Consider the following 27,917-nt stretch of genomic DNA (forward strand, 5'->3'; position numbering starts at 1 on the left):
GGGGGAGCATCACAGAGTCGTGGCACAGGTCAAAAAAAATGGCGTAGAAGAATGCGGGGGGTGGCAGAGGATACGTCTTCCTGCTCAGAAATGGAGAGCATTAAAACAGTGGGTGAAGGAAGGTCGGGCAAGGTCCAGGGGGGCAATAACTTTCTGTCCGCCCAGGATGATGAACCATTATGGGGTAGTAAAAGAAGTGGGGATGCACAGGATAATATGCTAACTCAAGCTCCACAGAAGAAATTCAAGGGCCCGGATACGGAGAAGAATTACCAAGGAAGGGTGGTAGAAACAGGGAAGAGGTTAAATTGCAAGGAAGGAGATCTATTGGGGGAACAAATAGTCCATACGACGGGTGAAGATAAGGAAGAAAAAAGTGAGAAGCATAGAGGACATGAAGTAATGGAAGGGGAGTCGGATATTGTTAAAGGAAGGCTGGTGACAAAGAAGGCGGGCAAGTTGGCTTGGGGCGGTGGCGGCTGGCCTTCAACAGCCGCAGGCCAGCCATGAGTTATATATTCTGGAACTGTCGTGGGCTAGGGTCGGCAACGACAGTCAGGGCTCTCCATGGGCTTATTTGCAAAAAAAAACCCTCTATGATCTTTTTATCAGAGACTAAAATGAAAGATCATAGAATTTTAGGTGTGAGGAGGCGATTGGGTTACTTACATGGCTTTGATGTTTCGCCAATTGGAATGGCTGGAGGATTGAGTTTATGGTGGGAGGACAATCTGGAGGTTAATATTATCTTTTCGTCCAAGCATATTATTGATGCTGTGATGAGAATTAAAGGGCAAACGCAATGGAGTCGGATTACGGGTGTGTACGGAACGTCGTATAGAGTGGAGAAAAATCTGTTTTGGGAATGGATGGTTAACCATTTTACTCCCACAGATATACCTTGGATTTGTGGCGGGGATTTCAATGAATTCCTGTGGGATTATGAGAAGTCTGGAGGAGTTGAGGTCTTGTACAACAGACCAAGATTCTTAGAAGAGTTTTTGTCTTCCTCTCAGTTGATGGACTTGGGTTTCAATGGACCAACATTCACGTGGAGAGGGCTGAGAAAAGGGGATTGGGTGGAGGAGCGATTAGACAGGGTCATGGCGAATGAAAAGTGGCAGCAACTCTGGCCGAACTCCCATGTTATGCATGAAACGGTTTTAGCCTCGGATCACTGCCCAATTGTTCTTAGTTCTATATCTGATGGGCAGAAAGGAAGAAAGATGTTCAGGTTTGAGGCGTTTTGGGTCTCGGAGGAAGAGTGCAAGAAAATGGTGGAAATGTGCTGGGACCGGCGGCATCATGGTAGCCCTGTGAATAGGTGGGTGAGATCTTTAAACGAATGTCGATATCGTTTGAGCAGGTGGAATCGTACCAAATTTAAGGGGAGGGGAAGCAGGATCCATGATCTTCTTTCACAGTTAGATTCACTCCAGCGAGACTGGGGTCCAAACTATGAAATGATAAGGGAGATATCTCGGCAGATTGATGAGTTAAGACTCCAAGAGGAGAGTTATTGGTGCCAGCGATCGAGGGTAAAATGGTTGAGGGAGGGGGATGCAAACACCCAGTTTTTTCACTCTTCAACCCTTCAGAGGCGTAGGAGAAATAAGATTGTGAAGCTTAGGGCGGAAAATGGAAACTGGGTGGAAAATCCGTCTCAGGTACGCCATTTAGTGGATAATCATTTCTCTTCTGTTTTTAGCTCGGCAGGGGATCGTAATTGGGGGTCGCTGCTAGATTGCATTAATCCCTCGGTCTCGACAGAAATGAATGAGGCGCTAACTGCACCGGTTACGGAGGAGGAGATAAAGGAGGCTGCTGGGAATATGGGAGGTCTTAAGGCTCCTGGCCCCGATGGTTTCCAGGGGATCTTCTATCAGACATACTGGGAGATTGTGAAGGAAGATGTTTCGGCTCTGGTCAGAGAGTTGCTTCAGGACGTCGAGGGTTCGAGATTGATAAATCAGACTAACATAGTTCTGATTCCCAAAGTCCCTAATCCGGAATTTGTGTCGCAGTTCAGGCCTATCAGCCTTTGTAACTATTCGTACAAAATACTGTCAAAGATTCTTGCTAACCGGTTGAAGGTATTATTGCCTGAAATCATATCTCCATCTCAGAATGCTTTTGTGGCGGGTAGACAAATTCAGGATTGCATTGGCATAGCCCATGAGATGTTTCATTATCTGAAGGGAAGGAAAGTCAGGAACAGATTTGAAATGGGGATTAAACTGGATATGCAGAAGGCGTATGATAGGGTTGAATGGGACTTTTTGGATGCGGTAATGGAAAGAATGGGGTTCAGTAGTAGTTGGAGATCGCTAATTATTGGATGTATTTCGTCAGTGAGTTTCGCTGTTCTTCTAAATGGGCAGGCTGGTGAGTCTTTTGCTCCCTCGCGGGGTCTCCGTCAGGGGGATCCTCTTTCTCCTTATTTATTTATTTTGGTGGGGGAAGTTCTTTCAAAACTGATTCAGGGTGCGGTGGACCAAGGTAGATTGGAGGGTGTTAAGATTGGTGGATCCGGACCCGTAATTTCTCACATTTTCTTTGCGGATGATACCCTTCTGTTTCTACGGGCAGATGTGAAAAACTGCAGGAATTTGAAACATATGCTGGACAAATTTTGTGTGGCGTCTGGGCAGAAGGTTAATTTGGAGAAATCCAGTGTTTTCTTTGGGGCAAATGTTCCGAAAGTGAATGCAGATCAGATGGGGAATGCCCTGGGTATGACGGTGGTTAGCAATCCGGGGACTTATTTGGGGGTCCCTGCTATTTGGGGTCGGTCGAAAAAGCGTGGGCTTGCTTATGTGAAAGGAAGAGTAATGGAAAAACTTCAAGGGTGGAAACAAAGTACTCTATCCCGTGCCGGTAAAGAGGTTTTAATTAAGGCTGTTATCCAAGCTATTCCGGCGTACCCAATGTGCATTTTCAAATTCCCTGCCGTCGTTTGTCAGGAATTGGATGCGTTAGTGGCTGGATTTTGGTGGGGTTGCAAGGAAGGAGCCCAAAAGATTCATTGGGTCTCTAAAGAGGTTTTGGGTTTGCCAAAAGACTTGGGTGGTTTAGGCTTCAGAAACTTTATGGAATTTAATGATGCTCTGCTTGCTAAACAATGTTGGCGTTTAATCACGGAACCGGACTCGCTGTGGGCTAGGGTGATGAAAGCCCGGTATTTTCCCCATTGCTCGATATGGGATGCGAAGAAAGGTGGTCAGGCTTCTTGGGCATGGACCAGCCTCATCTGTGGCAGGGACGTGATCAAGGAGGGTTCCCATTGGCAGATTTTGGGCGGTCAGGAGGTGAGGGTGTGGCAGGATAGGTGGCTTCCTTCATTGCCCCTTGGTCATCCGGTGCCGGTTGGCCAGGTTGCGGTTACTCCCAGTTTAAGGGTCAGTGCGCTTATCTGTTCGGAGTTGGGGCGGTGGAATCTTAGCTTTTTACAACCTTTCATATCGGGGGAGGCTTTGAAGGCTATTGAAGAGACACCTTTGGGGGATCTAAGTCGCAATGATAGGCTTATCTGGGATGTGAGTAAGAACGGTACTTATTCGGTCAAGTCGGGTTATAGATGGCTGCAAGGTAGATCACTGGCTAGGCGGGACAAGCGTCGGCCTTCTGTTCGTGGGGTTCCCAAGGCGTTTTGGAAGGGGATTTGGAAGCTGGAGGTGCCCCCCAAGTTGCGACATTTCATGTGGCTTACGATGCATAATTGTCTTCCTACTCGGGAAGCCTTGTACCGACGACGGTCCTCTCTGAACTCTACGTGTCCTATTTGCTGCTGCCATGATGAAACCATTGAGCACATTTTCCTTGCTTGCTCTTGGGTTGAGCCAATTTGGTTTGGTGGGGCTTTGGGGTATAAACTGGATCGTCTTTCTCTCCCGTCTTGGCTGGAATGGATTCAGAAGGTATTCTCTTCGACTTTATGCAACTTTGGAGATACAACGTGGAGACAATCGTATATTGTTTGTACCTGTTGGTGTATTTGGAAAGCTCGTTGTGATTTTGTCTTCAAAGGGATGTCTGTTAACCCTTTAAAAGTATTGGCTGATGTTTCTGCGGCTATGAGCTCGTTTCTTGGTGCTAAGGCAATGGCTGGGGTTAGGGGAAGGGGTGACGGGAGAAGGGGTACCCAGGTGGCGCGGTGGTGTGCTCCGGCCTCTCCTTTTGTGAAGATTAATGTGGATGCTAGTTGGTCCAAGGTCTCAAAGATGGGATTTGTGGGTTTGATTGCGCGGGACATGGAAAGAAATTTCGTGGCTGCAGCGCGGTATGCTATATCTGCTCCTTCTGCTGCTGCAGCGGAGGCTTATGCGTTGCTGTACGGGTGCCAACTTGGTGACGAGTTGGGAGTAAGGTATGTAATTCTTGAGTCGGACTCCCTTGAAGCGATTAATTGTTTATCTTGTTCGCTGTCTAGGGGTAGTTGGGAGGCATTCCCGGTGCTGGCTCGGGTTAAACAATTGGGGGGGAAGTTCTTTGATTGTCGATGGTCTTGGGTGCCCCGTTCTGCAAATGGCGTGGCTCACAAGATTGCATCGAGTGGTTTTACGGAGATGAGTGATGTCGTTTGGGTCGTTAGGCCCCCATCTTCGTTGGTCTTTGTATTGAATAATGACGGACTACCTTGTCCTCATTAACTTGAGTTGGTGGTGCCAGGGGTGACACCTCTACTTGGTGGAGGGGTCTTTGTGGTTTTCCCATTGTCGCTGCCTGTTTATTGTATGTATGTTTGCCTCTCTGTAGGCCTTTTATGATATGGTTTTTGGTGTTCAAAAAAAAAAAAAAAAAAAAAAAAAAAAAAAACATTCAACCTTACAAAAAAGAATTTCAAACCTAACATTATAAAATAAAGATGTGTTTGCTGCATCGGACTATTTCAGATTAGACTAACTTCTGAGATAAAATTGAACTAGGCTTAGGTTTAATTAAGCAGAATAAAAATAATGAAGTATTTAGCATAGTGCCTGGCTAAGTCGCAAACTAAAATATTTTAGACCCAATATTTTTGTTCAGAGGAAAACAGAAAATTAAGAAACAAATGTAACACCCGGTTGTCCCACCATCCAGCAAAACCATTTCTATATACAACTAAGCAATTAAAATATGTCTTCCCTCACAACAAATGAGAGAGGAAAAGGCCACCAATTTAATCAAACAATTGGATGATCCAACTAGAACAAATGGAGCATCCCAATACTAAATTAACACAGTACATAGCAGAACAACGTAAATTGCTTAATTGTACATTCTACAATTTTTTTACAATAAACTCTGGAAAATTACTAACCGCCTCAGTCATCCGAGCTATATTCACTCGATTCAGGAAAAACTGCAATAGAAGCGCAGCAACACAACTCTTCATCCTTTAGGAGGAGAATTCCATTTTAAATCAACTATGCTAAATTGTGGTTGCGGCAAGATGCTCACATTGTAGGCACCACCAAGAGTCCACATGTACAAATGAGAATTCCCATGAAAAACATGACGAGTGCACGTAGTCCAGTGCAACAAACATGGGAATGGACTAACTGTTAGTCCGGTTCAGTGAAGTCTATTGAAGGTAAACAAACACACACTAAAGGATTAAGTACAAAAATTGAACAAAAAAACAAAAAGATTAAGTACAAATAACTATTCAACTTTTAGAGTAATTCCAAATTGATCTAAATCTTTTAAAATATTCTAAATTGCTATATAACGTTTTAAAGTGGTCATTCATTAGAACACCAGCATTCAGTGATGACGTCACAACCTTTAATAGATAATGTCATTAATATTAAGTGATGGTGTGAACGAATACTGAAATTAATTTTTACTACTGAAGCTAATTTTTACTAACACATCATTTATAGGAGTGATGATGAATCCCCAAATGGACTCCTCTTTGTCTAGCTAAAAGGAATTGTTTTAGAGATCGATATTTTGCTTTTGCTGAAGATCGCTATACTATTGTATTTTCTTAGTTTTCCAAGTAACTAGTGACTTTCCAAAAATTGTACAACATCCACTGGTACAACTTCTAGTGTCTCGACACCTTGCCAACAGAAATCACACAACCAAGGCTTCTCCCTTGAGGCGGAAGCTTGCAAGCTTTCATCCGATAAGGCGGTTGCTGACGATTATAATGGTGTTGTTCTTGGAATTAGGACTAGTAGTCACAGCACGACTCCAAGTAGCGTAGTTGTCTCCATTCGAAAATTTGGACACACCAATGTGATTTCTAGGGAATGTATTATGTGGTCCAACAGATCAGTGAGACTTCCAGTCTGCTCTCTAGGATGATATTTCTTCCATTGAAAGGAAAAACAAAACTGTTGGCAATGTATGCAAATAATATAAAGGAATTTGATTAGGATCATACTTAGCGAAATTAACGAATTCTGAATCATCATTTTGTTCTGACAAACTGTTGCACAAAGCACGAATAAGAGCATCACCAAAGAAAGGATTCAGTTGCCTCTAGCCCTGCTAGATTGCCTACATACTTTGTGATACACGATGAAGAGAGTGAAGACAACAGCACTGCTGTGCACGCTGGGAAGAAGCAGCAGCAGCAGTTCCCTTCTAGAAATTCCTCCATTTGAAATTACTATATTACCCTCCAACTTTACTCGTTTATAATTTCTTCATTACAACTCTGTTTCGTGAATGGTTTTCCGCGTTCGTGGAATTAAGCTCTATCAGAAAATACTAAAAGTAACCGTGAAAGATGTATGGATTTTTAATGACTATTTACGAAAATTCAAACTTTGTAACTACTTAATTAAAGCTCTAAATTAACGAAAATAAATTTGCATAATTACGAAATACAAAAAATTAAATATTGAAATTTGGGGACGGGATTTCATACTTAGTGTGGCATGTGTTTTTTCTTCAGTATCGTTAGGACAAGACATGGACAATTACAAAACAATAAACTTGTTTTAAATATTACTACCATTAAGATATTGTGAGGTAAAGCATGAGCAGCAATTACTTTCGTGTGCGTACCTTATATCTAGTAATGGACAATTCTGCTTGTCCCTGGTCCATCTTCAATGTTGACTTTGTTTCCCTTTTCGACTCCTCTTTTCTTTTAACTTGAACTGGATATTTAACCTCCTCTCTTTGAGAACTCCTACCTCCCTATTTACTTTCTTTTCTTTTTTGACCACGGCTACCTTCCTCCGACATCAACACCTTGTCAATCAGATCTGAAACTTAAAAAAAAAAAAACCAGAGCTCTTTTGGACACTATAGAAGTGTCGTATCTTTGCCTTCACTATCCAAAATAATACTGGATTCGGTGGTTGAAGCCACCTTTTTAATATGTAAGATTGAGGCAGCAACTCTATTTGTTTCATTCTCAAATAGACCAATATGTACCGACAAGGAATTCTGTGAAATTCCATCTCTTTGCAGCTAAATTTAGCAATACCTAAGACCGTATCAATTACCATCTTCTTTGTCTTTGTCACCTATGCAGCTTTCTCAAGTACTTCATACACTTCCTCATTCCCATCCGCTGACTTCTCCCTCAAGAAACAAGTTATACTCTTCAATTCCTCCACTTAAAGCCTTTCAAACATAAACCTAGTGTGCAATTTGGGCATTTGAGCATCCATCGTGGTGCGAAACAACATAAGAAGGACACAGTTTTCATCATTATGGTCTTTCTGATGTTGGCGTCCAAGGGGTCAATTAAAACGAATGATGAATTCAATCAAAGACTACTTTATATGAACATATTGCTTGAAAAAGGAATAAGAACACTATACATGTTAACTGCTCAACATTCTGACAAAAAAAGTGTGCTTACAAAATGCTGAAACCTAAGCCAAGATTCATCGGCTCACCCAACATAACTTTAAGAAATTAACAATCACTCAAAGCTCTCGATTTTTTATTTTTCAGGAATGCACAACCCAATGCCGTGGTTTGATCATGGTTATTCACCCTTAACAAAGATGCAAATATCATCTTGTCCACATTGATATTGAATGTAGTGTCAAACACAAGCACATCCCCAAAATGGTTATAACCACATCTTGACTTAGCATCCGTCCAAAAGAAATTTATAAGTATTCCGCCTTAATTCATTCTCCATCTTGAAATAAAATGACTTGTTTCTTTTTCTCATCATCAAAATTCTCTTTGAGCATTTCCACATCATACGCTCAATTAGATGAGCACGCAATTGTTGTTCGGCATTATACATATCCTTGGGGTGCAACCAATATTTTCAATTCCTCCACTTTGCACCTCTAATAAACCCACTTGTATACTTATGGAAATATTCGTCTGCGCACATTGTTCAATCATCACCTTCTTTTCCTCTGAAACCCAATGATGAGATTCAAATAAGTGTGCTGCACTTGCCATAAGGTGGTTGTGTCCTTCGTTGAAAACTATTCAGCAAACTTATCTTGACCAATTCCCCTATATAGCACAAGTTTCGCCTGACAGTCACTTCTAGCATCTCCCCTCCTCCATTTCTGATTAGTTTGAGATTATCATCTATCCTCTTTTTGCCTTGTTCGCTACAAACAAATTTTTTGTTTTATAATAAGGTTTAATAGAAACAAACTCTTTATTTTCTAGATTAGGTCAGGGAAACTATGAAGCAACAATGTTAGGGCAACGTATTGGATAAGTACTCTATGACTACACTAGATATTTCTAGTCGTTTAATTTAGTATCTTATGAAAATTTAAAAGAAAAGTGTTTTATGCACACTTTTTTCCTCATTTTGTATACCTTTGTTTATTTATATTGTGATTCACTTTGCTTTATTCAATTCAAACGTCAATAATGAATAAAGATATGCATACAAAGAGAAAAAGGTGTCTGAAAATTATTTCACAACTTCTTTTCTCTTTTGCCTTAGGTTTTTCTGTTTCTATTCAACCCCCCCCCCCCCCCCCCGGCCCCAAATCCACCCTTCCTTCTGTTTGAAATAATTTTTTCATTACGGAGCAAAATGGAGATCATGGGTCAAATAAATTGATTAAAGTATGGATGACGAGGATTTGATATGAGGTGGCAAGATAGTGGCTACCAAAACTGAAACATCAGTGGTGTATTTTTAGAATTTGGGGCATTGGTGATCACAGAGAAACTTGATGTTCTCGTGTTAATATAGCATGTTATATCATGTTCTATATTTTATAGTAAGGTTTTACCTAAAATTATGAAAAAGTTGATTTAGGAGCTCTCTAAGAAACTTGTATTCTAACGATACATTGTACTTTAGAGAGTCGTAAGGACTATGAGTCAATAATTATACTTTAGAGAGTTGTAAGGACTATGAGTCAATAATTAGGCAATATAAAATAATTATTTATTTTAGAACAATTACCATTAATTGTAGAGAGTCACTAGGCTCCTTTCTCATTCCCTGCATTTAGGAGGTAGATAGGGAGCATGATTGGAGTTGATTTTTTTTAAACCTCTCTAAATTCTAGTTAGGAACTCATTTAGGGAGCCTATTGTAGATACTCTTAAAGAAGATGATTGAAAAATGATATTTTCATGTATCACAGTCATGGGAAGAAATAAAATGAGTATTTCATTAAGTTTAGTTGAGAGTTTAGAATAAAATTGTGGAAGTTGATGTTCATACCAAAACCAATTCACATAAACTGAGGCCCAAAATCCTTTAAACAATTTAAGCCTGCATTTTATGAATGAAATATGCACACATACACACATCCAGAGAATTAACAATTTAGTTAAAAGATGCATCAATGTACACAGATATCACATAAGCATTGTTTCCCAAACACCAAAACCGAAAATGTAGTAAACAAAGCTCCAAATACAAATCACACTTTTACGACTAAACAATAACAAGTCAACAGAAGCATAACATGCCTTGGAATATGGATTTCTGGAATAGCTTTTCAATTGAGGCCGCATCTTGCAGACTTATATCAAACAAGTTGAGATCGGCCACGGAAGCAAAGCTTATAGCATTACCACCTTAATCATGCATCGTTGTCATCATCATCTTCTTCTTGTTCTTTCCCCAATGGCTCTGCTATTTGTAGTCTTTTTGTCTTGGATCACTTTGGAGTAACCCATCAGGAGAAATCCTTAACTTGATCGGCTGGCAATCCTCGACAATTGACGGGACCTTGACAATGCAATTTCCTGTGCAGAAATCCTTACAGAGTTGGAAGATTAGAACGTTCAAAATGTTGTAGGCAACTAAAACTAATCTCAGTTTCTGAATCATCTTCGTTGCTTGCCACTATTTCTACCATTCTTTCACACGACTTAACTTCCATATTCTTGAGTTGCTGCAAATTCTTAGCCACAGAATAAGTTACTGAGTATTGCAGTCCGTGATAATCCAATATAGTCAAAGTGTTAGATTCCGTAAGGATATTAAAGTTGAAGTTAGATTTTCTAATCTGCCGCAGCTTTTCAGCTTTAGAACTTCCAAGTTTGGAAAAACGGGGCCCCCTGGTTGGGAGTTTTCCTTTCCTAGATGCATCAGCTTTGGCATGTCAATGAGCCACAAATCCCTTACATGTGGGACGATGTATTCCCCCCCACTACTTCCTTGGTGGTCGTGGATTCTCTAAATTCTTTATATGCATCAGCTCCGGCAAATCCTAATTCTTTACAAGGAGCTGAAATCCATAGAGCGTTTCATGATTCTCTAAATTCTCAAAGAAAACATCTCCTGAGGTTTATCGAGTTTTCACGAAACCTCCTCACGTTTGAGACATTACACAAACATCCCCTCACATTTTAATTCTCTTTCCTATAATCCCTTAAGTCAAATTATGAATCTACTAATTTACCCTTATTAACTACTTGAAACTAATAAAACAATTTTATAATTATATAAAATAAATTATACAACATTAAACACTTAAAAAACAAGAAGAAGACCATGTGGACAAAACAAATTAAGAAAAATTAATTAATTATTACTTTGAAAATAATATTTCATTAAAAAAAGAGGTTGTTCATCTTCTTCACTCCCCCTCACTTGATCGAGCAACCACCTCCATCTCCATGTCCTCATTCTTCCTCCATCACCACCACAATTCAAACTTTCAACAATCCAAAAAACAATCATTGTCTAATAAAATAATAATTTGGTAATCAAAATCAAATCCCTACTATTTGATTCCACACGAATTTATGAAGAACAAATCATAGAAACGGCGGAGAAGGATTTGCGGAAGCGGGTGAAGTCGGGGGACTGGATGACTATGGAGGGGGATTGGAAATGGGAGGGAGGGGAGATTTTGGGGGATTGAGAGGCGTTTTTGTGGTGGGGTGGGGGGGGGGTGGTGGGTGGAGACTTGTCCACATGGTTTTTTTTTATTTTTTATTTAAGTAGTTACATTATGTTTGGATAAAGAAATTTAAGATTACTAAGAAATTATAAAATGACGAAAATTGAAATGACGAGATTTTATTTTTTAGAATTTGTGAATTTTCTTATTTGGTTAACTTAAAAAAACAATGAAATTAAATACGAAATTTATTATTTTTAGACTCTCAATCATAGAAATTGAAAAATGACACATATTTACATGGAATTTAAACTTGGGAATTGGAGATCCCCAATTGCAAGTTTTTTTTTTCACTCGAAAATTCTAAATTTCTATGCGTATGAATCCAAATAAGGGAATTGGTGCATATCAATTTATAAATTCTAGGGGAAACTTGAAATAGGTCCAATTTTATAGCCCAACATTAGGATTAGTCCAATTTTTAGTTACTTTTGACTTAGCTCCAATGACTAGGATTCCATGTCAGCAATTTTTCTGATTAGGTTGATTTTTTTGCATTGTTATTACTATTTTACCCTCCTATAGATTTTGCACGTTCTCCATATATTTCCCATGTTTTACATTTTTATCAGAATTTAAATTCATTGTTCAGTGGTCCTTCATCTTTCTCCCAGATTTCTTGATAACAATTTTTGAATTTGAATTTCTTATCAATCTATTTTTAAGGAAGGCTTAATCACTTTTAACTTTCTAGTAACTTTCTATACAAATTACATGTGTTTATACGTGTAGATTTCTTCAGAAGACCTATTCTCTAGGTACAGTTTTTATGATCGTGTTTTTCCTTCGTGGTTTGTCGATACTTAACCTTCTCCATCTATCAAAGGACTAAAACACAGCAGATTGAATGCCAATTAACTTTCAAGTCAGATATATTATAATTGCTTTCCACTTTATTGTTGTTTGCTATGCGAATTCAAAACATGAAGACTTTATCCTAATCCCCCTAATCCCTTTCTATCATCTCTCATTGACATGCTTCTTTCTCTTTTTATTTAAAAAAAAAAAAAAAAAAAACCAATGCACAGAAGGTGTTTGATGTTATACCTCTTTGAAAAGTGTACTCTTTAATTTCCGGTAGAAATTTATTGTTCGCTTATTGTCACTATCCTTGTCACTTATTCTAGATTTCGAGCCGCCTGATGATAGCAAAAGGAAGAAATTCATTGTGATTGGAGTTGTTTCAGCATTATTCCTCATTTTCTTGATTTTGGGCATTCTTTGGTGGAAAGGCTGTTTACTTGAAGCTGTTTCCACCGTTTTTCCAGAAGCACCACATGCATTTTGCATGTTTCATTTGAAATTGAATATACAAAGTAAATATCCAAAGCAGATAGGTTCTGGTTATGGTGAAGTCGTTGCTAACCTGTTCCAAAAATGTTGTTACGCTCCATCCCAACTTGTGTTCGATCAGGAAATGAAAACTCTCATCAAGGATGGTGGTACAATAATTCAGAAATTTTTGCAAAACATGCCCAAAGAAAACTGGTCCAATGCATACACAATAATTCAGAAATTTTTGCAAAACATGCCCAAAGAAAACTGGTCCAATGCATACTTCAGGGGGAAAAAATATGGTGAGATGTGCTCTAATATTGTAGAATCCTTCAATTCTTGGATTTTGGATAAACGCAAGATGCCAACTTACCAAATGATTGATAACATACGTGTGAAGTTGATGGAGATGAGTTCTGATAGGCAACGTGAAGCCGAAAGATGGACCTCACCAATATGCCCAACAATGGATGACGAAATGATGAAAATGGTTGAAGTTGGAAGACATTGGAATGTGTGTCATTCAAGTGAACATATTTTGAAGTCAGAGATGAGTATTCTGTCATGGTGGACTTACAAAGTCATACTTGTTCTTGTTATCAATGGCAAATTAAAGGGTTCCCTTGTGCACATGCTTTGGCAGCTATTTTGAAAGATGTAGGTAACCCATATGATTATGTCGAAGATTATTTCACAACATATTTCTATAAGTCTTTTTATTCATATCCCATCATTCCTGTACCTAATATTGAAAAGGATGAACAATCTATGAGTCATGAGTTTGTGATAGAACCCCCATTGACAAAGAGGTCCCCAGGTAGACCAAAAGTTAAAAGACTAAAATCTATTAGGGAAGAAACACGCCCCAACAAGTGCAGTAGGTGTGGTGATGCTACACGCCACAACCGGAAAACTTGCAACGCCCCTATTTGACATACATCTCCATTGCCATTTGGATTTTTTTTTTTTTCAAATATATGAACACATGTTTTTTCTTTTCTTTTTTTATCAATGTAATAAAATGATGCCTTCGACTTTTTAGTTTACTCATATTCTTCTTTTTTCCAGTATCTACTTACATGTCATATGACTTATGCAATCTGTGAAGATAATATATTTATTATGCTATCATTACTAAACCTTCCAAATCAAACCTATATATAACAAGCAGCCATAAGATGTTAAATTTTATCCTACCTATCAATTTGGCTTACAATATAAACTACCTATCCTTGTAGAATATGATTTTTACATTCACCATTAGTTGTACAGGTATATTACTTTTTGGGACGGTTTTAAACTACCTAACATGGAGGAAAATTACCGACAACCATTTTTTAATAGATTATTTTTGCAAAAATTTGTCTAAAGCGGAGGTTATTTAACTATTTGATTGTTATTGTGAACATTTCATTGTGTTTTTAGCAACACCATGCTTGTCTAGTTTTACTGTCACAATTTTTTTTTCAATTAAACAATGTCAAATTTACTCCAGTATTGCTATTATGGAAAGACATTTTTGTGAATATATTGATAAAATAAAAATCTTAAAGTATATTAAGTTGGGGAAGCAAAAAATCCAACATGTAGCAAAAAATCCCACTTATATTGTATTTAAACTACCCAACATGTAGGAAAATTTATAGCTTACAATACATGTTCTCCAGGTACACCCAAACTTACAATACCTGTTCTCCAGGTATACCGGGAAGCCAGAACCAGATCTTCGTAGCTTTCATCATATACTGGGAGAAAATTTATAGCTTTCATAGCTTCATACGGATTTAGGATTCAAAACAAAGTTTCCGCTGGACACGGACGCAAACCAATTTGAAAGATGGGAGGATAAGGTTTTTGAATAGACAAAGAGATTAATCTGCAAGAGACCTGATAAAGGGGTCTAATGGCAATTGTTGTAATTTTGTTGGTAAATTATGTGCATTTTAATTGCTGACATGGATGATTGTTGTACTTACTAGCCCCCACTTATGCTTATGTAATATAAGTGGATTCCATTCAAAACAGGCTTATAAAATTGGACCCATATCAAAAGATCCCTTCTTTTATTTGTGTTTGTAGTGATGTAATTCAGGTTCTGTTTATTGTGATTTTAAATCAAATGCCTTACTTCGTCTAAATTTACTACAAGATCTAATCTGTATCTAGCGGGAAATGGTAAATAGGTCATTCTCGGAATGACATGAAATTAGTTATAGATGGCATAAAAAGAGGGGTTACTTCATTCGAAGAATTTATTTTGGTGAGGGAACTTTGAGCTGATTAGGTGAAGAACCAAATTGTCTTATAACATGCTTCTCATTTATTTGAAAAATGGATTGGATCCTATAAATATTTTAGCCATTGACTATAGATAAGGCGGTTGTATTGCCACTCTAAGATAAGGCAGTTGTTTTTTTCAAAATGAATTATCTGATACACATACAAAACTATCTGAACTAAAGTATAATCTGGGACTTTTACCGTCTATCTGTACATGATTGTTTCTTCATTGCTTCATTGTAGGTGAGAACGTTATGCGAGAAAGTAAAGGAAATTCTAATGGGTGAAAGCAATGCTCAGGTGAAAATTTTGGTTTCTTTAGTGTCTTATTATATGTGTTACATTACATATTTCACTGTTATTGCATTTGGTATGGGAAAAAAGCGTCATTATTGTCTTTCATTTTGAATTGGTGACGCTGGTGTAGATCTTTCAAATTGTATGGGTAGACATTTATTATTATTTATTTGCATGCCTGTGAAAATGCCAGCGACAATTTGTGGCGATGTTCATGGGCAATTTCATGACCTTGCAGAGCTTTTTTGATTGGAGCGTTTTATTGCTTGCAATTTTGGATTACTTCAAACTATGAATGAAAAGGCGTTTTTTTATTTTTTATTTTTTTATTTTTTACAACATTGTTGAGAGTGGGTTTTGCTTAAACTTTCGAGTTCTGAGTTTATATCATGACATTTGATATGGTTTCATTTATTTTGTGAAATTAGATACTTTTCTGTGCACATTTTTCCTAACAGTTAAGTCAATTGATTGCTCATTTGGCTGTAAATTTGACATTAGTGAATTCTGGACTTTAATTTCAATGATTACCCAGTATTAATTGGTTATTGATTAGCATTTGTTTTCTGGAATATGGACTCTGAACAGTTCAAAGGTTTTGGGAAAGGAGTGCTTTTTAATCAGGCCAATTGGGTCCTCCTGGCAATACAATGTCGAAAATTTTTAAATCCGAGTCCGAGAGATTTGGCAAGATGCAAATAAGTTGTGATTGGTAAGGTAATATCATCCTAATATATTTTTCAAAGCAATTTACTTATTTGCATTTTTCAGCTTTATGTGTCCAAGATTTTTCAGCTTTACATGTCTTGAAGTAACTGCAAAATCCTTTGCTTCATAGACAATTTCTGAAATTCCTTTTCTTTTTCTCTCCTAATTTCAGTCAACGATGCTGACCGAAGATTTACGGAGTTGAGTACCAGGATGAGGAGACTAGGAATGAGTTTTGGCTCTTAATAATTGCTGCTCTGTTGCTTGGAATTATCAGTGCTTTCAGTTCGACTTCAACAATACTATATGTGCATCTTGAATTTACATTTCAGAATTTAATTTATTTTAAGTGTTCTGCTAAAACACAAACTATGAGACTTGGTGGTGGCCTGCACTTTGCAGCCACAACTAAGACCAAGGGGTTGATTTTTGTTTTCATTTCCTTACCAATTGGAATAAAATTGCAACCCACCAGATAAGTAGTTAATAAGTTATACTACTAGAGTTACATAATGCCACTTAGCAGTTGGAAATTAACGAACTAGATTTCTTGACATGTCTTTTTGTATGACAACTTTTTAGGTGCTGCAGTTTTGTTTTGGTTTTTCATTCTTTCCCTGAATTTCAGTTGTAGTAGGATTGAATCATTTAAATTGTGGGATTGTTTTGTTTGATGGGTTTCAATTGTGTTTTCATTTATATAGTACTAATGTAGTTAAGGTTGGTGCATTGAAGTCCTGCAGCAACGCTCAAGCATATTTACAATGCTCTCTATTTTATAGCAAAGTTTTAGCTAAAACGATGCAAAAAAAATCATTTTACGAGCTCTCTGAAAAAAATTGTACTCCAACCAATGAAATCTAGCTTTCTTTCCAAACGAAAAAGAAAAATACACACGTACGCACATCCAGTTAAAAGATGCGATTCCATTGATCTGATATTAGTAAAGAATAAGAAGCACTCTCTAGTACAAAGCAGTTTCAGTAGACAAGTGCATACAAGCACCACTTCAAATGCTTCAATGTTTACAGAAATCACACTAGCATTATTTCCCAAACAACCAATACCGAAAATGTAGTGAACAAAGCTAAGCTCCAAATACAAATCACACTTTTACCACTAAACACTAACAAGTCAACACAAGCATAACATGACTTGGAATATGTATCAGTGCCTACCCAAATCACACAAGTTTCTGGGATACCTTTTCAGTTGATGCCGTAGCTTGCAGGCTTATATCAAACAAGATGAGATCGGCCTCGGATACGAAGCTGGGCACAGACCGTTGAGGGGTGAACAGAGAATAGTCACAGCAACAAGAGAAATTAGAAAGAAGTATACTGAAAGTAGCAACCCAACTAGCAACCACAATAACGCTAAAGGCAACATAGCCTGCATCTTCAGGATCTCCAACGCCCCTGATTCAACCACCACAGTAACGCCAAAGCCAAAAAGGTCCAAGCAATCATATAACCAAGGCTAGAACTGGCCTCTAGCCCACAGAAATCACATAACCAAGGCTTCTTCCTTGAGGAGGAAGCTTTGCCAGCTTAAATCCAATATGGCGGTCACTGACAATAAGAGTGGTGCCCATCTTGTTCCTGGAACTATGACTAGCACGACATCAAGTAGCATAGTTGTCTCTATCCAAAAAATTTGGACATACCAATGTGATTTCTGGGGAATGTGTTGTGTGGTCCAATAGATCAGAGAGCCTTCTAGTCTGCTCCCCAGGATGATATTTCTTCCTTTAAAAGGAAAAACAAAAGAAAGAAGAATATAACACACAAACAAGCAATCACACACACCCGGAAAAACTTAACATGCCAGCCAAAAAATGAGGATTCTTCTTTGGTAGAGGGTGTTGCAATTGTAACATCTAAATTTGTATCTGCAATCATCAGCTGGTCCTGTAAAAATATATATTTAGTTGACGATTACAAATAAACACTCAAACTGTTCAATAAGAAATCTGACTGAAGAACTACGAATAAGATGAATAAATCAAACTTTTAATTTTAACGGTTCAAGGTTCAGAAAAAGATGAAAAATTGGAGAGTGAAATTAGTAGATGCTTAATTAGTGAATAAAGAACTTACGGTTTGATCACGATCATTCTCCTTTGAATCACTTAGCTCTAGTACATCATCAGTTTCCTCTGCCATTTGTAGTCTTTCTGGTCTTGGATCACTTTGGAGTAACCCATCAGGAGAAATCTTTAACTGGATCAGCTGGCACTTCTTGACAATCAAATCCTTGGACAGTAAGGATGGGACTTTGAAAATGCAATTTCCCGTGCAAAATCCTTGCAGACTTGGTAGACCAGAAAGTTGCAAATGTTTCAAGCAACTGTAAGTAATCTCATTTTCTGAATCATCTCCGTTGCTTGCCACTATTTCTACCATTCTTTCACAATACCGAACATCCAACTCCCGGAGTTGCTGCAAATCCTTAGCCACAGAATAAGGTATTAAGTATTGCAGTCCGTGACAGCTCCATATGGTCAAAGCGGTTAGATTCCGAAAGGATATCAAAGTTGAAGCTAGATTCTCTAATCTGCCACATTTTTCTAGGCATAGAAATTCCAAGTTTGGAAAAACAGGGCCCCCTGGTTGGGAGTTCTCCTTTCCTAGATGTATCAGCTCCGGCATATTGCCGAGCCACAAACCCTTTACACGTGGGAGGGTCTTAACTTCATGTATTTCCCCGCTACTACTTCCTTGGTGGTTGTGGACAATTAATTCTTTCCAAGGAGCAGAGAACACACGGAGATTTTCAATATTCTGTAAATTCTCAAAGAAATCATCTGACTTGGGATGTGAAGTAGCAAAACCAATTACTTTTAGTTTTCTCAGCAACTCTGCCAGGAGTGGACCATACAAAATATCCGTGTTCTCGTCCAAAACCAAGTATTCCAAGTTGAGGAGTGACTTATCCTGAAATATAATCAACAGTAATGACATGCTTTAAAATATTTTGAAAAATTGAACATCACATAATAACTTTAACATTAAAAACATAATAAATTTATTTACTTGATGGTCTATGTTTAATTAGTATGTAAAAATCACATAAAATTTTGAATATCAAAAGAATTGTGGACAAGTATGGTTACCTTCTCAATTAAAAAGAAAGGTTGTTTCGTTGACCTTGGGTGGCCCAACTCAAGCTTGTCTTGATATGTTAAAAATTCGACGGGCAAAATCTCCACATCACCACATTTCGTGAACTTTAAGATGTTGAGTGATGGCCAATTAGAAATATCCAGCCCTGGACAGAAACTCCCAAGTTGGGGTAGATTATGAAATTCCAGAAATGTTACTTTAGGGAACTCGAACTCCTCATATGCCGTTTCTGGTCCTTCTTTCTTCTCAACAATTTCCTCCAGTAAATCACAATTCTTAACCTTCAACCTGCTTAGCTGCTTAAGATCTTTGGCCACTGAGGGGGGAAAAATATTTTTCAAACTATCACATGAGTCTATGTCAACTGAGTTTAGATTTGGGCACTCAAAACCATTCACCTGAGTGGTAGATGATGTGTCATATACCATTTGTAATGCTTGACATTTGGATATCGTGAGATGTTTGAATTGCCCGAGACATTTAGCCATGGAACTAGAAAACAAGAATCTTAAACTATCACATTGATGCACAATCAAGGTTGTTAAATTGGATATCAAAACCTGCATAGCACATAACAAAATTCATGTTTATTTTAGGAAATTATAATTTACAATGTTGTTTGCCATATGTGTTCCAAATGCATAGATATAAAGTAAAGATCATATATTAAAAAAGTAAGCTACTAGGTTACTAGACAGCTGGATATCTTCGTACTTTCATTAACTAGCAAATAATGAATTGGAGTAAAAAAAAACTATGCCAATTTTATAGGGCCAAAGTTATGTCAATTTTATTCCAAATTTAAACTATTTACTTTCGATCAAATAAAAAATTATTTTATTTAAATTGATACCAAGATTACATTATTGTGAATATTTTTAGTGACAAATGGTGAATTATCTTAGTGATTGAGTTTAAATTTTTTGCACTCAAAATAAGAGTAACTTCTCTATAACATGTTTCATTAGTTGACACCTGTTCACAATCTAATCCCTAACATAACCCTCTCCTCCCAGTAAAATTAAATAAAAATAAAATCAAAAGTAAGAAAAAAGAAGCTGCTCATCCTCTCTCTCTCTCTCTCTCTCTCTCTCTCTCTCTCTCTCTCTCTCTCTCTCTCTCTTCCCCAATCTAAACAGCAGCAGTATCAATTGCATCTACTTCACACTTTAAATCCATTAATCAAATCGAAAAGCCTCGTCCTTCAATTTAATTGCTCATTCAAAGAATAGCGGACAACCAAATCTGGGAATATTGAAGAATAAATCCCTTTTGGGCTGTCAGATTTGTGAATATAAGCGTCTCCCCTGGCTCACCACGAGGTGGGGTTCAGGGTGCCGTGATTGGTGGCGTTAGGAATGAAGGGGAATGGGAGGGAAAATTTTTTGTTGGGAGGAAACACAAGTGGTACATCTCGTATATCGGTTGCACTGAAAAATCTCACGAATGAGATAGGTACCCAGTACGCTGGCTACGATCTGATTGTTATTTTTTTATTTTATTTGGAGTTAACGCCGTTAGGTTTTGTTGAGTGAATGGATAGATTTTTAAATTTTAAAATAAAATTTTAACGAAAAACTTGTGGTACTATTCATCTTAATGAAAAATTATATTTTTATACTAAAAAGTCAAATCTGGTATTTTTTATTTTACTTTTTATTTTGCCTTTATAATTAAAACTCAAAGTTTTCAAACCATTTTTATTAGTTTTTCTATTTTAAAAAGGTCACAAAGCGTCTATGTTTATAAATAGGTGCAGAAGATTTGAACTCATTATTTGAATGTCCAAGGAAGAAAAAAATCTAACATCAAAATTAGAAAAAAACTTGTGTGGGATTTAACTTGATCATGCTGAATGGTACTACACCGCCATTCATTCCTTGCCATGTGCTAAACCAAAATAATAAAAGACTCTCCTTATTAAGGAAGGGGAATGGGAGAGACAGAGAGGCGCCGAGTCCGCTGGGCTACACTCTGATTTTTGTATTTTATTTTATTTGGAGTTAACTCCGTTAGGTTTGGATGAGTGAATGGATAGATATCAAAATTTTTAAAAAGTCACAAGGCTATGCATAAATGAGTGCAAAAGATTTGAACTTGTTAAGAGAATACCTAGGAAAAAAATCTTAATATCAAAACCTAATAACATAATATATCATTTAAATGGTTTTTGCTTATTGAAAAAAAATAAATCTTAAGCATTTGTATCTTTTTTCTTATTGAAAAAAAAAAAAAAATTATATGTCGAATTCGAATAAGAAAGCTATTTGGAGAAAGAATCATGCAACCATTTTGCTAGAAAAATAACTAAGAAAGTACCTCGCCATTATTGAACAGTCTCGGTGGTCCACCAACCTCATCCTTCGTAACGATTTCGTCGGATTCTGTAGCAGTCGTTAATTGCTTGCCTTTGGAAGAGAAACCAATAAGCTTTGGTAGATTCCGAAGTGTCAAAGATTTTAACTTTCGGAAAGGCTCGCCTATGAGTTGCCCATAACATACACTTTCCAAACTCACAAGGTTTTCAAGAGCTAGAGATTCCAGGTTGGAGAAGGCATTATGAGAATAACTCCAATTGACGAAGTTAATGACATATTTAACTTCATCGTTGTTTTGGATATGGAGATGCTTTAGTTGTCTAACAGCTTCACTGTCAAATAGATAGGAAATAATATTCACAATCTCCACCCCATCCAAGTACAACTGCTCACATTTCTTTACCAGCAACTTTATACCTCGGTCGAATTGATTTCTCCGGGTGATCTTGAGTTTTAGCATGTTAGAGGAGGTTGCAAAGATGTTAGGATACTCCCAACAATCACCGACAAGTATGGTGTATCTTTCTAACTTATCGGAGAACAAGTTGGTTGGAAGAAGGTTAGCATCTGGAATGTGTATGTCCAATGCGGATAGATGGGGTAAGTGCTTCAGCTCTGAAACACTAGCATTACTTCTTCTGCCATCGACCAAACCTTCACCCTCCCATTGCTTGAAGCTTTTTATTCCCATCCTCAAGTCTTCTAGTCTTGTCAAGCTTGATATAACACCAGGTGAGATCAGAACAAGTTCAGAGCAACCGGTCAAATCCAATAATTGTAGCCTTGTCAATTCCCCTATTTCTCTCGCCAACTCTTTAAACTTGGACATTACGAGGCTAAGAATTCTCAAGTTAGTTAGTTGTCCAACAAGAGTGATGTCTACGAACTCGCACCGATCTAAACACAATGTGTGGAGATGCTTTAGGGATTGAAGAGATGGAGGTAGTGACGGAATATGGAATTCGGTTACATCCAACACTTTGAGTTCTTTCATCCCTTCAAAAAAATTGCTTGGGATTTCCTGGGAGTCGCCCTTATAATTTTCGAACAAGATTAACAATTTTAATTCTGGGCATTCCCAAGGTACTCCAGGAAGCCTGGGGATCTTGCAACCTCTTAAGGACATCCTTGTGCATTTTTTAAGGAAATTGTCAGTTGGCCATTCTTTCACCTCATCTCCATATGCTCTTGAAAAGGCCTTTTGATCATCAGATGCAATCCGGACAGCAACATCTCGTACAAGCTCATGCATTCTAACAGTCCTATCGTGATAACTGTCCAGCAATACGCCAGAATTTTTTAGTTTTTTAACCATTACATTCAATGAATTCCGTGCTTCTTCCACTGTCTCAACATTCTTTATCAAACCCAAACCCATACTATACTTTAACAAGTCACTGAGATAATTGCTGCAACTTCCGCAAAGCAAGAACAATTGCTTAAGCTCTTGATCCTCCAATTGTTCGTAACTCCACTTTAGAGCCAATAATGCTTTTTCATTCAATTCTTTCTTGTCAAATCTTTTGAAACTTCTCAACGCATCTTTCCATTCCTCCAAACTACTTTCCCTTAAAGCACTTGCAACAGCAACAACCAAAACCGGCAAACCTCCACATTTCTTTGCTAGTTGGGTTGCTTCTTTCAGTATACGGTTGTCTTTAACGACATTACCCGCCATCTTCTCAAACAAATTCCAACTTTCATTTTCTGTTAAAAATCCAAGTTGAAAATCTTTTTGTGTATGCATGTCATAGAATAAAACATTTCTTTCTCTAGATGTCAACAATAACTTACAGTGCGGCACACCGACAAGTCCCACAGCCTCAAAGTTAATTCTTTCTAAGACATCGTCTAAAATGACAAGAGTCTTCCCTTCTTTTATCCTGGCCCATATGAGATTCGCCCTTTTTCCCATATTCTCAGATTCATCAATGTCCATCCCCAACTTTTCAGTAATTTCTTTTTGAATTTTTTCATTGTCCTTTTTTTCTTTGACATTTAGTATTATAACCACATCATCAAATAACTTCTCTTTGACAACTTCTCTGTAAACCTCTTTGGCAAGTGTTGTCTTCCCGACGCCCCCTAATCCGTACACCCCAATCCTGTTGATATCAGGTTTTTTCAGTTCCATAATGATATCCTTCACCATTGAAATCCTTGATTCAAGGGCCATGTACTTGTCCGAGGCTAGGGCAGATATGTCTTCTACGGGAGCTTTGTAAGAAACACTGGAAAACTCTTTTTTTTTAGTTTCATGTGCTTCAATCTTTTCCATCATTTTTGTTGACTTCCTGCTACGCCGATGATAGTATATCATATTAGGACATAAAATGAGACACTTTGTCTTTGCAGGGCCTTCATCATGCAAGAGTGCTTTTGCCTCCAGAGTGGTCTCCTCCGCATCTGACTGCCATTTGTGGACATCAGCTTCCACTTCTTGATTAACTTTTCTTCCGACTTCATCAACTTCATGCTTCATCCTTTGTTTGACAAGATCAAAATTCTCCAATTTAGTCCTCAGATCTTCAAGGTTGCTTTTGTAGAAAATGATATAACCCACTTGGCGTGCAACTGGTCTTATTGTGTAGTCAATTATTGTAGGAATAATTGCAGTGAGTATATCCATCGCCATGGCACCTTTAGCTTACCAATTCGTTTGCGTTTTCGATCTATTGAATATATACGAATCCAAAAAATAAAATTCAAGATACGAGAAAGGAATCCTTTATTTTTAAAGCAGATGAAATTAAAGAATGAAACAATAGATCATACCTTAGCTCGTGATCCAGACTACGCTTGGAGAAAAACAGAGCAGTATGCAAATCTTTTTCGTTTTCTTTTGCTTCATGTGGAGAAAACTGCATAGTAAAAGCAAAAAGAAGGTTATATCACACTTGCAAAGTAGGAGTTGAAATGATGAACAAGTTTTCATATACAAATTCTATACTAAAAAATTTGCTTGGTACGGAACTAGGGCAACTGTTTTCCAATATTAAAAACTATGAAGACATATATAATCTGCTTTGAATTTCATTAAGATATTTTAACAAACAACATATCTGCAGAGTTCAAGCCAGTGCATGAGGCAGATAACCAAATGTAGAACGCGTTGCTCGTTGAAGACTACCAAGGCTCGTTGAACATTGTACCACAGAGCTATTGAGCCAGATAGTACGATGGGGTCGACCCCCTATCCTGGCAAGCTGATCAGAGTTAACTCTACCAAGTCTCGAGGAGTTCCAGATGCTTATGACGAGCTCTATTTTACGAAAGAACTCTGAGGCCATCAACCGCAAAATCCAGGCAGTCATGATCCCGAGCAACGCGAGACAACCTTGCTCTGAAAGGTCGAGCAGTGCAAGGAGGCTGCCAAAGGTATAACAGAAAAAGCACTCTGAAAACAAATGGGCTGCCTCGTAGGGTCATCTCTTACCGAAAGAGAGACAAAGGGCCATGTTTAGCTTTGGAAGAATTAATTTTTAATAAACAGTGTTAGACCATATTTTATACCATCTTCAACCCAGGAGGCCAAAGCGTCATAGACCAAAACATAGTCTGTTTGACAAAAAACCCATTTCCAACCAAAGGGGGCTATTTTTTAGCCCTCTCAATAATTTATTATTTTAATTGAATTAATGATTAATTGAATTAAACTACCATATTAAAATAAAGTTTTCAAACATATTTTAAGTACCACTTGTCTCTAAATTAATAAGCCACAAGATTTCTTATCTTTATATAATGAAAAGGATGTGAAAATTGGTGAATAATTGAAATAAAATAAGATAAGATAGTATGAAATGGTGAAAAGAATGTGAGAAATGGGGTAGAAATGGTTTAGGTATTTATAGGGAAAAAAAATTGGTTTTTGTTTTTAAAAATTTGGTATAAAAAGAAAAGTCAAATCCAACAGTAACCTGATGTCAGCATGATGTCAAGTAGCATGTGTTTAGGCTAGGCTATAGGGCTAGCTGGATGGCTACTCTTGGCAACCTTGCTGGCCGATTCTCCAATTTTTGGCCGGGTGGGGCCCACGAGCCCTTTGGCCTAGCCTTCGTTTGGAGACGGTTTTCGTGTCAAAACTGACTATTTTTTGGCCTATGGCCCTTTGGCGGGGTTGGTTAGAGATGGCCTAACATTCTACAAACAACATTTGGAAAACTGTTCTGTAAAACCAAAAAAAGATAAAGTGGCTCAAAAGACAAATATAATATTACATTTTTATAATAGGGGAGATTCATGGCACCATTTTTTTACACAACTTTGAAACATGTTTTTTCTCCCTCCGTAATGTATTTTAACGATTTGAACTATTTATCTTTTAGAACATCATTCATAGATCATCTTTGGAAAAAATTAGACCAATCCAGAAACATTAAGACATTCATTTGTGGTGAAGGAAATAGACGAATACAGTTCTCCAAAGAAACCCTAAACCCTTAACTCAACGGTCATATAGTTTCAAATTTAGATGATTTAGTAGACATAATAATTGAGGGAAGATTTAAAAGATAAATGGTTCGAATCATTGATTTAAAGGTGGGGATGCTGATGATGGGGAAGTTGGTGAAGGTTGTGGTAAGCCATGGTGACAGAGGTGATGATGTGGAGATAGTGGTGGTGGTTGTGGTTGCAGCGGTGGTGATGAGGGTGGTTGTAGTGATGGCTATTAAGGTTGTGCCCTAAAAAGCAAAACTTTGCAATATCGGTTATTATATAACAATTTTATTGTAAGTGTGAGATTTCGTATTTTGAAAATATATATTTAGTATTATTATTTCACAAGAGCTATTTTGATTTATTTTATTTTATTTTATTACATGTATAGATGTACATGTATTGTAAGAGCTTAGGTTTGTATTGTTTGCACCAGCTGGTGATACTTTGTTCCATAGGATAGGACCAAACATAGTTTCATGTTATTAGATATCTTCATATGCTCATAGCTTCCTATCTAGTTTTAGGCTAAGGTGGCGTTGTATGATGGTCCTCGGTGCTTTATCCGCACTCTATAGTTGATGACAAACTAAGGCTACATGCAGTACTTAACTTAGAAGCAGGAGGTGTATTGCATGCAATCCCTTATTATCTTCTTTGCCACGCGCACCACCCAATCGGATTCTAGTACATTGCCGCCTTCTGAATAGGAGGCTTTGTAGGTACAACAAAACACAGGCAAATTATATAGATGAGAGATCCACTGCTAGCTAGAGACGGCATGCATGCAAATGATAGTTAATTTGCATGGGAAAAGAAGAATGAAAGGAAATCAAGCAGAGAGAGAGAGAGAGAGAAGGAGAAGGGAGGAGATAAATTAAAGAAGGCAACATTGAGGTAATCAGCAGCAAGTAGACCAAATTTGGAGAATGAATTCCACATTGATGAGATGAGAGATTTTGCATATGCTTATAAGTAGTTAGGTTATTTCTTATATTGCCAATTAGTTTTATAGTGGAACCCAACTTCCTCATGATATCAAAGCATGTTGTCCATGTGTAAAGTCCTGACATGTGCTCCATGTTACTTAATAGCCACACGTGCTCCATGTTGCCTAATAATCACATGTGCTCCACATTGCCCAGTAGCCACAAATACTCCACGTTGCCCAATAGCCATACATGCTCCATGTTGCCGGTGTTGTATTGTTCACGTGTTAGACTTGAAAATACGCCACACATGATGGGGCATGTTGAGAATGAATCACACATTGATGAGAACGTGCTCCATGAGAATGAAAAAGTGGTCTAGATGGCCACCTAGGCACTAGGCGGCGATGCTCCGCTGCGACTAACCCGAAATCATTCATTAAATCGGCAAGGACATTAAGCGGTGTAAGGTGGCCGCTTGGGTGGGCTAGGTGGGCTTGGCAAACACTAGGCAATGTGAGCGGCCTGGGAAAAAACCTTCTGCTGTGAGACTCACAACCTTCTTGTCTCCCCGAATCTCGCCGTTTGCCTCTTAGTTTGCTAGAAGAGGAGTCGACTATGGTTTGAGAAAGAGAGAGTGGTAGATGAGATTTGTGTAATTGCAGAGATGGGTGATGGTAGACCTGGCAATTTCTTACACGACACGTAAACGACACGAAAATAACGGGTTTCGGGTCAACACGATAACTAATCGGGTCATTATCGGGTCACACGATAATAACCCGTTAATAACGGGTCCTTAATAGGTTTACACGAGAGTGACACGCGGGTAACCTGTTTCGACACGATAAGAAAAATGCTATTTTGATGATTTTAATTTTTTAAACTACTAAAAAAATCTTACTATAAAATGCAATAGATATAATGAATATGTATATATTGTTTATTAATTATTATTATATATAAACTTTAAATTTTAAGTTTTATTTATTTATTTATTTTTATAGTATATTATAGGCAAAGATTGAGATTAAAAATCATAAAACACATTAAAAATAAAAATATCAAGTAATATAAAAATACCAAACACATAAAAAAATTATAATAATTAATTTCCCACCTAATATTTCAAGAGTTTCATCCATTTTCCGCCTAATGTTTGGGAAATTTTGCAGCCTATATCCATCCATCTCCCGCCTAATATTTAACCCAAAGAAAATATTTAACCCAAAGAAACTC

At 37.6% G+C, this 27,917-nt stretch overlaps 1 protein-coding gene across 1 annotated transcript; it reads right to left on the reverse strand.

Annotated features, from left to right (window-relative positions):
* Positions 1 to 16,772: 16,772 nt before the first annotated feature.
* On the reverse strand, positions 16,773 to 23,973 carry LOC148694514 (disease resistance protein At4g27190-like). The gene is made up of 4 exons (XM_088699534.1): positions 21,311 to 23,973; positions 18,982 to 19,551; positions 17,966 to 18,802; positions 16,773 to 17,776 (listed from the first exon to the last, which is right to left on the reverse strand). Exons 1-4 carry the CDS (start codon positions 23,942 to 23,944, stop codon positions 17,585 to 17,587), a joined length of 4,233 nt encoding a protein of 1,410 aa, XP_088555660.1. The 5' UTR covers positions 23,945 to 23,973; the 3' UTR covers positions 16,773 to 17,584.
* Positions 23,974 to 27,917: the final 3,944 nt, after the last annotated feature.

Source organism: Pyrus communis, chromosome 9, assembly GCF_041283825.1.
Source record: "Pyrus communis isolate YQ-2024b chromosome 9, ASM4128382v1, whole genome shotgun sequence".
In the NCBI taxonomy this organism is placed as follows: Eukaryota; Viridiplantae; Streptophyta; class Magnoliopsida; order Rosales; family Rosaceae; genus Pyrus; species Pyrus communis.

Bases quoted from the DNA above. Each gene is read 5' to 3' on its own strand.
- LOC148694514 (XM_088699534.1), bottom strand. From the start codon at position 23,944: ATGGCGATGGATATACTCACTGCAATTATTCCTACAATAATTGACTAC. The intron at 19,552-21,310 runs GTACTTTCTTAG...TGTGCTATGCAG, and splicing joins GACTGTTCAATAATGGCGAG to GTTTTGATATCCAATTTAAC. The intron at 17,777-17,965 runs GTAAGTTCTTTA...ATATTTTTACAG, and splicing joins AGAATGATCGTGATCAAACC to GACCAGCTGATGATTGCAGA.